The sequence below is a fragment of the Microtus ochrogaster genome, unplaced genomic scaffold (assembly GCF_000317375.1).
Source record: "Microtus ochrogaster isolate Prairie Vole_2 unplaced genomic scaffold, MicOch1.0 UNK14, whole genome shotgun sequence".
Taxonomy (NCBI): domain Eukaryota; kingdom Metazoa; phylum Chordata; class Mammalia; order Rodentia; family Cricetidae; genus Microtus; species Microtus ochrogaster.
In genome coordinates, this window is record NW_004949112.1 from 2,670,291 (window position 1) to 2,681,359 (window position 11,069).

The 11,069-nt window shown below is 52.8% G+C and overlaps 1 protein-coding gene across 6 annotated transcripts in view; it reads left to right on the top strand.

Annotated features, from left to right (window-relative positions):
- The first annotated feature begins 3,787 nt into the window (after positions 1-3,787).
- The window catches only part of Myh14 (myosin heavy chain 14), a 61,059-nt gene continuing 53,777 nt past the window's right edge, over positions 3,788-11,069 (top strand). For 5 of the 6 annotated variants that reach the window (XM_026789091.1, XM_026789094.1, XM_026789093.1 and 2 more), the window contains exons 1-2: positions 4,672-5,260; positions 8,520-8,915. In XM_026789091.1, coding sequence (XP_026644892.1) covers positions 8,523-8,915 — 393 coding nt within the window. In that variant the 5' untranslated portion in view covers positions 4,672-5,260; positions 8,520-8,522. Of the gene's footprint in view, positions 3,830-4,671; positions 5,261-8,519; positions 8,916-11,069 lie in introns of those variants that run through there. The other variant, XM_026789092.1, reaches the window with a different exon arrangement.

Here is an 11,069-nt window from a genome sequence, read left to right on the forward strand (position 1 = left end):
GGGTGGTGTATTTGTACAAGTGTGTGTGTCCTTCTTGGGTGGTGTATTTGTACATGTGTGTGTGTCCTTCTGTGGGTGGTGTGTATGTACATGTGAGTGTGTGTGTCCTTCTTGGGTGGTGTATTTATACGTGTGTCCTTGGGTGGTGTATATGTACATGTGAGTGTGTGTGTGTGTGAGTGTGTGTGTCCTTCTGTGTGTGGTGTGTATGTACATGTGAGTGTATTGTGTGTGTGTCCTTCTTGGGTGGTGTATTTGTACCTGTGAGTACATATGCCCACAAAGGCCAGAGCAGGGTGTCATCTCTTGGAATAGGAGTAGTTTTTAGTCTTTCAATAATGTGTTTACTATTAGTGGAGAGGTGTGTTAGTGCAGGACACCCACACGCATGTGTGCAGGGCAGAGAACAATTTTCAGGAGCCGATCCTGTCCCCAGGCTTGAACTCGGGTCATCAGGCTTGCCAGCAGCACCTGTCCCAACTGAGCTCTCCTGCCATGTCCCTTATTATGACATTCCCGCCCATGAGTGTGCATGAGTGAGTGTGTGTTGACAAGGCATGTGTCAGAGGTCAGAGAACAGTGTGGGGTGCCTTTCTCTCCTTAAACTTCATGGGTCTCAGGAATGGAACGCGGGTCATCAGGCTTGGTGGCCAGTGCCTTGTGACCACCAGGCAGTCCTGATTTGTTTGTGTGACACAGTCTCAGTGTGTAGCCCTATCTGGCCCAGAGCTCACTATGTAGATCAAGTTGGTCTCACACATAGCCTCTCCAGCTTTTGCCTCCAGATGTGGGTTCAGGAGGCGAAGTCAGCTTATGGGGCTTGGTGGCAAGCCCTTTTCCCCTGGCAAGTCATCTTGCTGGCCTGATGTTCGTTTTCTTGATTATGGTCATTCTGACTGGGGTCATATGGAACCTTGAACTCTGGATCCTTCTGCCTCCACCTCCAAAGTGCTGGAATTGCAGGTATGGGACACTCCACCCAGTTTATGTGATACAGGAGACTGAAGGCAGGACTTCGTGCATGCGGGCAAGCACTTTACCGACTGAACTTCACCCCACACAAAATCTTTTATTATTGTATAATGTCTTAGCGCCTTGCTTGTCTTACCCACACCTTTCAGCCTTTTTGCTCAGTTCTGTGGACTCAGGCCATACTGAGGGCTGGGATTCAGGAAGCTTCCATGTTCTCCTTCCTTCTTTCTGTCCACACATATTTGGATGTTCCATTCCTCTTTACCATTGATTTTCCTCTCTGTTGCAGCTGACCTGCCCATGGGGACTGTGATGGTTTGAATAAAAATGACCCCCAAAGGCCCGTGGAGAGCAGCACTGTGAGTGGTGTGGCTCTGTTGAAGGAAGTGCATCACTAGGGTGGGCTTTGAGGTCTCTGAAGTTCAGGCGAGGCCTAGAGTGTCAGTGTCTCTGCTTGCTACCCGTGGATCTTGATGTAGAACTCTTAGCTCTCCAGCATCATGCCTGCCTGCATGCTTCTCCTCATGAAGATAACAGGTTTTCCTTTATAAGAGTTGCTCCCATCATGGTGTCTCTTGTGACAATAGAAGCCCTGAGACAGGTAGCTTCATAAGGAGAAGATTAGCCCCAGACAGCCAGGGGCTCACAATATGATGGGGAGAACCTGCAGGTGGTGTCGGGTGTGTGTATGTCAAGATCTCCTAGGAGACAGGTTGGGACTTTACCCCAAGCATGTATTCCATCTGGTGTGATGGACGATGTGTGGAGGGCTTTGAGGAAAGGGCATGCTTTCTTTGGAATTGATTATTTGTTCTTGCCTTGCCTCTGATGGTACAGTGGAGACAGGAAGTGATCTCACCGAGGCAGCAGGGTCTCTGTGCCCACACCTGTAAAATGGACACGATAGCAGGACCAACTGCATGGCACTGGTGGGGTCCATGTTGTGGGATTTAATTTGAGGGCTTAGAACAGTGAGTGCTCTCTCTAAATAAGAGCAGACATTTAAGTGGTATGGAAAATCCTCAGTGGGGCTGGAGAGATGGCTCAGAGGTTAAGAGCATTGCCTGATCATCCAAAAGGTCCTGAGTTCAATTCCCAGCAACCACATGGTGGCTCACAACCATCTATAATGAGGTCTGGTGCCCTCTTCTGGCCTGTAGGCATACATGTAGACAGAACAGTGTATACATAATAAATAAATAAATAAATAAATAAATAAATAAATAAATAAATAAATGAAAATCCCCAGTGGAAGGAAGCCTGTATGACTTCACGTGTGGTGGCGCACACTGGCGATTCCAGCATTCACGAGGTGAAGAGAGTCATTCTCCTCTACATAGCCAGTCCCACGTCTCCTCGGACTGAGCAAGCGGAGCTCATGCTACCTCACGTAACAGGCCAGTAAAGACATGATGACATTACTGGTTGCTAGGAAGATTGAGCAGGCTGATGGCGTCACTAGGCAGCAGGAAGGTTGGCTGGCCACAGGGGCCTGGGTTATCACTTCCAAATGGACAACAGAGTGCCAGGATGGCCAGGACTCAGAAATGAAGGAGTAGGCCTGCAGCCACTGGCTGCTCCTCTGGAGGACCCTGGTTCAATACCCAGTACCCTTATGGCAGCCTGCAGTCATCTGTACCTTCAGTTCCAGGGACTCTGACGTCCTCCTCTGGCCTCCAACAGCACCGCATGTACATAATACATGTGCAGGTGAAACACCTATACGCACTGCATAAAAATACACACGGAACAAGGACCGGGAGGACTAGCGTGTGCACGCAGGTCCAAGTGCTTAAGGGGCTAAGAAAGAGCAGGGGCTAAGCAGCTGGGAGACGGGTGGGGTGTGGCTATGTGGCCAGGGCCTTGGGGGCTTTGGTATTTTTTGTTTACTTTTTATTTATTTTTGCAGCAGTGTGATTTGAAGCATCCTTAGGCTTCTTTCTGTAGAGACAGGACCACACTCCATCGCTCAATCGCTTTCTTTCAACCCATGACCTCAAACGTACTGCAGCCACCCTTCCCCCAAATGCTGCGGTGATAGATGTGATCCTCAAGACGAGGTCGGGGTAACAGGCCTAGAATTCTTTATGAAGCCAAGGGTGACCTTTAGGTAGCCAGAGGGCGAGGGCTGGGATGACTAGCAGGTGCCACCACGCCCAGTTTGCACAGTGCTGGGATGGAACCCAGGGCTTCGGGAATGCTAGGCAAACCTTTACCACTGTGTCCCAGCCCAAGATGAGGCTCTCAATAGCCCCAATTTAAAGACTTCAGGGACATTATATAGTGGAAACACTCTACGTAGCTTTGAGCATACAGCAGGCGCTCAATAAATAACAATTTTGACCCAGGCAGTCGCCATCCACCTGCATAGAGCCTGCTCACGGTCTGCGTTCCACAAAAGCGACATCTCCTTAGTGTGTGTCCGCGCGCCGGCTCCCCGGGGACCCAGGCATTCCGGCCTCCTGCCGCCCCGTCCGTGCACGCACAAAGGCTTCCATTCATGGCTGTGTACAAAGCGGCCCTTTCACCGGGTCCCCTTCAACCAGCGGCTCCGGGCCGCTCCCCGAGCCTCTTTATTGGTGCCTCCCGCTGGCCATCAGGCCCGGGCCCCTCCAACGGCCGCGCACTCTCGGCCAGGTTCTTTTCCCACGCCTGGCACGCTTCGCCAACTTCTGATTGGCAAGGCGTACCAGTCACTCCTTTTGATTGGACAGAGCTGAGCCTCGGGGATGGGGTCGGAGCGGGCCGCAGCGAGTGCTGATTGGTCCGTGGTGCCCACCTGTGGGCGGGGCTGCTCCACGAAGGCCCCTCCCCCTTTTCTGCCCAGGCCGAGGCCTCTGGACCGCCCTGGGCGCCGGTGAGTGTCCGGGGCCCCCGCAGTGCGTCCGGGGCGGTGGTGCCAGGGGCGGCCAGGCCAGGGGAGGCCGGAGCCGACGGACTGTGCTGGGGGCCACGGGGAGGGGTGGGACGGGGCATTCACTGTGGGTGCAAGCGAGCCCGGGGTCGAGGAGGGGTAGAGGGGGTTGCAGTCACCCAGCCTTGCTTCCCACCGCGTGCCAGGGATCCTGGGGTCCTCTCTGAAGGAGTCACCCGGTCTGTTCTACAGAAAGGGAAACTGAGGCAGTGCTTGGAACTTTGTGTGATAGAACACCTGAGTCATGGTCTCCTGTCCCTAGCTCCCCGGACTACCGTGAATAGGAGGGAATAGCTGTGGATCAGAGAGAGAGGGAAGGACCAGGGGCTGGGACGGATGTATTTATCTGAGTGTCCCAGTTTGTTTTGTTTTGACTTGGTTTAATTAATTTTTCTGAGACGGGTTCTCATTCTGTAGTTTAGCTAGCCTGGAGCTCACGGTGTAGACCAAGCTGACCTCTAGTCCCAACCTTCCTGCCTGAGTCTCTCTATGCTGGGATGAGAGGACTGCGCCACTACGCACAGCCAAGTCGTATCCGAACACCCTCACAATGGACTTGGGCACTTTAATTCGTAACTGAGAATGGAGTTGAGGTGGTTTCTGTAGTCCCCATTTCACAGAGTAACTGGGCCGTGATGGAGAATGGAGGACCTGGTGTGCCTAGCCATGTGGCTCCCCTCCTTTTTTTTTTTAATAACACCAAAATAGTAATCAGTAGTTCGAGACCAGCCTCAGCTACACGACCAGTTCCAGGCCAGCCTAGGCTGCCTAAGACCCTGTACCAGAAAAACAAAAAAGAAAATAAATTGTGTAAGTCAGAACTCTTTACATCTTCTAAGGAGAAACTATAAGTTTCTGGCAGACACGCCTACCCTCTCCAGTTCACCCTAAAGAGACCCAAGCCCCCATAGCAGACATAGCATTTTGACATCGTACCTAAGGATTGGGGTGCCTCACTTCCAGTGTTGAGGAAGCTGAAGTTCAGAGGTAATAAATGATAAAACAGCAGTCTAGTTCCCTTTTCCCACATGATTTTTATCGATTTCATGAGCCTCAGTTCCTAGCGAGGAGAGCGGAGGTCCAGAAGGCCGGAGAGGGATTCGAACCCTAGGCGTGTGCAGGCTGGCTCTGCGCCGGACTTTCACCTTTATCTGCCGCCGCCCACCTGGCAACAGGTTTTACCTCTGGCTGGCTGCCGCTCCAGGCCCCACCCCCTTGCCCAGCCCGGCAGGTGTCGGGTGATGTCAGAGGCCGGTCCCGCCTCCTGACGCTTGAGGCCCCGCCCCTCGCTGGACCGCAGAGCCGGCCTCACCTGGGTGCTGGAGAGGATCTGGACTCCAAGGCCTCCCCATCTCTCCACCGCCAGGCGCCCAGGTATCCTCGGGGGTCCACGGGATAGAGGAGGCAGGTCACAGGACACTTGATCAGGAGGAGAGGGGGTTAGGATGCGAGCTTCCGGAGGTACATGGGCAGGGTACCTCAAGTCAGAAGGAGGAAGCTGAGCATGAGCCCCAGTGTCTGAAGAAGGAGAACTGAGGTTCAGGACCCATAGGTCTGAGGGAGGAAGCTGGGCCATGGACCTCTGGGTCTGAGGGAGAAGGGCTGGGGTCTGGACACCTGATCTGAGGGAGGAGGCTGGGGCCTGGACACCTGGACTTCAGGGAGGAGAGCTGACTGGGCTCAGGACCCCTGTGACTGAGGGAGGAGGCGGGAGCCGGACCCCTGTGTCCTGGGGCCAAGATTAGGGGGGACAAGATGAGAGGGGCAGCTGGGACCTGGACCCCCTGTCTGAGGGAGGAGGCGGGAGCAGGATGGGATCTCACCCATAGGCTGAGGTCATAAGCTTGGTTCTGTCCCAGCCCCTGTCCGGACGGGCGGGGCCCTGGCTGCTTTCCTTTTCCACACAGCGCTGTCTGCCCCTCCCAGGTGCTCTCACCTGCCTAAGTGACACTAATGAGTCCTGGCACCACATTCCTGCTGCCTAAGGGAGAGGTGTGTGACTTTGGCTCAGCCATTTGGGGCCAGGTCCTAGGCTACCCTGCTGGAACCCCACATCCCCACTTCTAACCCTGGCTTCAGTGGGCACCAGTGGGGTTGCAGCTCCCACTCCGGGGCCCTGAGCCCTGACTCTGAGGCGCTGAGCCTGCTCTTCTAGCACTTAGGGGGAGTGATGGGGCGGGGAGGCTCAGAGCCACGAAACCCTTTCTGGTCAAAGGCCACCAGGCTGGAGAGGAAGCAGGTGGGTGGGGTGGGGTAAAGTCCCTGGGATGGGGCTTGGCTCTGGGTGTATCTTTGCCACACGGAGCCTGGGGTGATCCTTGGCCCTTTGGGGCTCACCATTTGTTGAGCTCGGGGGCCACAGTGACTGGGAACTTTTGGCTGTTGGTGCTGGTGGGGGTGGGAGGAAGTTTACATGTGAGAAACGCTCCTGGGGCCAAGATTAGGGGGGACAAGATTAGGGGGGAACCCCTTGAACAAGCTGAGAGCTTGGGTGGATGCTCCCAAGGGGTGCACTGGAGGTGCAGGTGGCCTGGTCACAGGGTGAAGTGGAAGATGGGGTGTGGTGCTCTTTGCTTTTGGATGGAGGTGACGGGACCGTAGGGTCTACTTCCTGCAAGAGAGACAGTGTGGGACATTCTCTGTTTGATAATTGAACCCCCTGGAACCGCGACATTCCCTAATCAGTGACCCCAGCAGGTGGGAAGGCGCCCAGGTACTGTGCCTGTACCCAGGAACTCTCCTTAAATTATCCGAGACTTAGCTGGGCCCAGCGCACCTTAAGGCCTGCTCAAAGGTGGGGTCCCGCCTCCAGTGCCTCTGAGAATGCAGAATAAATGTAAGAAAGAGTGCGGGGGGGGGGAGCCAGAGGGAGGATGGGGATGGACGACCATCCTGTGATTATGGGGCAGGTGGGTGCAGAGGTGACAGACGTCAGATCCGGGCCTGCCTGGGCCCCCTAGAGTGGGCAGTGTTCTTGCCACCTCCTACCCTCTCCTCATTGCAGCTCCAGCCACTGGAGAGCTGCAGACAGGTACACATTCCTGCCCCAGGGCCTTTGCTTTTACCCCACTGTCCTAGCAGTCCACCCCTTAGATCATGCAGGTCTTTATTTTAGTAGGAAAGGCTTTGCTACTTAGTCCAGGTAAAATGTAAGCGCGGCCTCGGCACCAGCACCCCCTCTCCCTGCTCTATACCTCTGATAGCCGTTTGTCACCATTAAACCATTTACATGATTGTAACAATTTATCTTTTTATCTGTCTCCTGAGATTAGGATAGTACTGTCCAATATAAACAGAATGCAAGCCAAGAGTGTGTTTAAAATTTTATGGTAAGCACATTTTGAGGGGAGGGGCAGTGGAGAGATGGCTCAGCGCTTAGGGGCGCTGGCTGCTCCCTGCAAAGGATCTCTGTTCAGTTACCAGCACCAGCATGGTGGTTCTGAACAGTCTGTAACTACAGTTCCAGAGGATCCACCGGCCTCTTCTGGCCACCATGGGTACTGCATGCATGTGGTATAGACATTGTAGCACTGATTGCAGAGAACGGCTGCTTGTTCCTCAACATCTACACCATCACTCCATTTCCAGGGAATCAGTGCATCTTCTGGCCTCTGTGAGAACTTCATACATGTGGACATATAAACACAGCCAAACACACACACACACACCAGACACATACCCAAACACACCAAACACACCAGACACACACACCCCCAAACACACACACACACCAGACACACCAGACACACACACCCAAACACACACACACACACACCGGACACACCGGACACACACACACACACACACACCCAAACACACCAGACGCACACACCCAAACACACCAGACACACACACACAAACACACCAAACACACACACAAACATACCAAACACACACACACCCAAACACACCAAACACACACACACACCCAAACACACCAGACACACACACAAATAATAAATCCTTTACAAGAAGATTTATTTATATTACTTTATGTGGGGGGAAAGGGTGAGTCCAGGTAGTTGTGAACACCCAATACAAGATACTGAACTCAGATCCTCTGAAATGTCTCTCCAGACCCATAATAAATGGATTTATTTGTTTGTTTATTATTTTTGCATTTTTGACAGGTTTTCTCTGTATATCCCTGGCTGTCCTGGAACTTGCTTTGTAAACTAGGCTGGTCTTGAACTCAGAGATCTGCTTATCTCTGCCTCCCCAGTGCTGGGATTAAAGGCGTGGGCCCTCACATTCAGTTGAAATCAATTTTTTAAGTAGCAAATCTGGGCCAGGTGGCACAGTCTTATTCCGTCTAGTGTAAAACTGAAGCAGAAGGAGCCAGGCGGTGGTGGCGCACGCCTTTAATCCCGGCACCCAGGAAGCAGAGGCAGGCGGATCTCTGTGAGTTAGAGGACAGCCTGGTCTACAGAGCGAGTTCCAGGACAGCCAGGACTACACAGAGAAACCCTGTCTCAAAAAAATAAAACCACCCCCCCCCAAAAAAAGAGGAAAGAAACAAAAAAAGGACTGAAGGGTGACTCAGTGGTACAATGTTTTCTAGCATACAGGAGGGCTTTAAGTCCCAGTGTGGTCAAAGGCAGTCCCAACTAATGTGTCCACTCTCTTTCCACAGACGATGGCTGCAATGACCCTGTCTGTGTCTGGGAGGAAGGTGGCTGCCAGGCCAGGCCCTGTGCCTGAGTCGGCCCAGCCGTTCCTGTTTGCACCCCGGACACCAAACGTGGGCGGCCCTGGAGGGCCACAGGTGGAGTGGACAGCACGACGCATGGTATGGGTGCCCTCAGAACTACATGGGTTCGAGGCCGCAGCCCTACGCGATGAAGGAGAGGAGGAGGCAGAAGTGGAGCTGGCGGAGAGTGGGCGGCGCCTGCGGCTGCCCAGGGACCAAATCCAGCGCATGAACCCACCCAAGTTCAGCAAGGCAGAGGACATGGCTGAGCTCACCTGCCTCAACGAGGCATCCGTCCTGCACAACCTGCGAGAGCGCTACTACTCCGGGCTCATTTACGTGAGTGACATTCCCCCACGTGGGGTGCCAGGTGTCTCCAACCTGACCTGGATTAGCAGGGAGTGGCTTAGAGTCCTGTGACTGTCCTCCAACTAGTGAATAATTCTAATGCTTTATTTTTTATGGAATAGGAGGTTAGACAGGTGCACCAACACTGAGCGATGCCCCCAGCACCTCACTGGGAAATTCTAGGCAAGTCTTCTATTGCTGAGCCACTTCCCCGAGCTACTTTTTGTTTTTTTTGTTTTTGTTTTTGTTTTTTTTACCTAAAGATGAGATCTCTGTTGTAACCAAGGCTGGCCTCTAACCTGGGCTGCTGCTGCCTGTCCTTTAGCATAGCTGGAATGGCGGCTAGCAACCCTAAGACTGGCCCAACTTGTACTTTATCCAACGACTGGAGCCTGCTTCCCCCGGCTGGATGTCCTGTATGGGGCACCCTGTATCACTTTTTAATAATAAACAGTGAAAATTCAAGACTAATGAGCCTACATGGCTTCATTAGTTCATTTCATTCTGCTCAGCAAGGCGTGGCCTTTATTAGCCCCATTTTACTAAAGAGAAAGAGATAAAAATAAAAACCGCCATGGAACCATGCATAGAGAAGAGAGGAGGATCTTTTAAAAATGATTACATTTATTTACTTGGGGTGGGGCATGTATGGAGGTCAGAGCGCAGCTTGCTGGATTGGTTCTCTCGTAGGCATGAGTCTTGGGTTCAGACTCAGGTCATCGTGGCAGGCACCTTTACTCCCCGAGCCATCTCAACACCTTCTGGCAGGATCTTGACTTTGAGGCCAGCTGGGTTGCAGAGTGATATCCTGTTCTGAAACAGCAGAATAAAACAAAATAATGTTGTGGGATTGATGATATCCAGGTTGATTGAGGTGATTTACCAAGCTCTGTGATCCATTTCTGATGTCTGCATAGCACTTCAAGTGGGGGTACTGCACACGGAAGTTGTGCCGCATCCTGGCTTCCTGTTGGAAATGCAGGAGGTCTCCAGAGGCCTGCTTGCTGCCTCACACCCCACGGCCACAGCACTCCGGGCTGGTGAGGGGTGACACCCCACGGCCATGGCACTCCGGGCTGGTGGAAAGTGACACCCCACGGCCATGGCACTCTGGCTGGTGGGAGTGACATGCACAGCTTTTGTTCCTCTTAAATACGCTTGTTGGGTGTGTCTCGTGGACAGCTAAGGTGTGATTAACTCCATTTATAAGAGAGCAAACAGGATCATAGAGTTTAACAAAGAATGTTACAACTATAATGAAAAAAAAAAAAAACCCTGAGAATAGTGACTGTAAATATTTATCGAGGACTTAAGCTGTCCTGGGCCTGCTCTGAGTGCTGTTGTCAAGTTCTTGGCTGGCTTCTTTGCTGGGGACTGTTGATGTCACCGACATTCCAGAATGTTAAGTGACTCGGGGCCCATGGTCACTGAGGAATCCGTGGATACACATAGCTTTCTCTGCTAGGCTCAGCTCTGAATCCCTTTCCTAGGAACTCTTGTTGCCCACCGCACCTCCCTAGCCGTGCACACACCAGGCTGTGTCCTTTCTCCCTCAGCTTGGCCTAAAGCAAGCTGATGGTGGCTCTCCCACCAAACACGTACAGTGCTGCAGATGGGTGCCGAGTTTCCAGAAACCACATGGACTTTGACAGGCTCTCAGCCATGCAGGGCGGGAAGCACAATTCTGTTCTCCATTCATGGAGACAATGATACCCAGAGGGCTTGCTTGCTCAGGTCAACCAGTAGGAAATTGATAGCACCGAGATTTCGGCTCCCTTCCTGTCTGATGGCTAATGCACAATATGTGCTTGTGACTAACTGATGTAAGAACAGTGGAAAGTGAGGCCCCCAGGGGCCAGCCCAGGGGATTGGCCCCTTCAGTGGGACTTCAGTGGCAGAGGAAATTGGTGGAGTGAATGACTATGCGAGGAACTCTGGTCCGTGTAACATGGGACAATGTGTCACTGTTTGAGCCCATTGTCCAGGGCTGAACTTTGTGGCCTTTTTCCCTATTGGGATCAAAATCAGAGCCTTGCTCATGATGAGCTTTACCCCCAGGGATTCTAGGCAGGGGCTCTACCTCTGAGCCACACCCCAGCCCCTCACTGGGGGATTCTAGGCAGGGGCTCTACCACTGAGCCACAC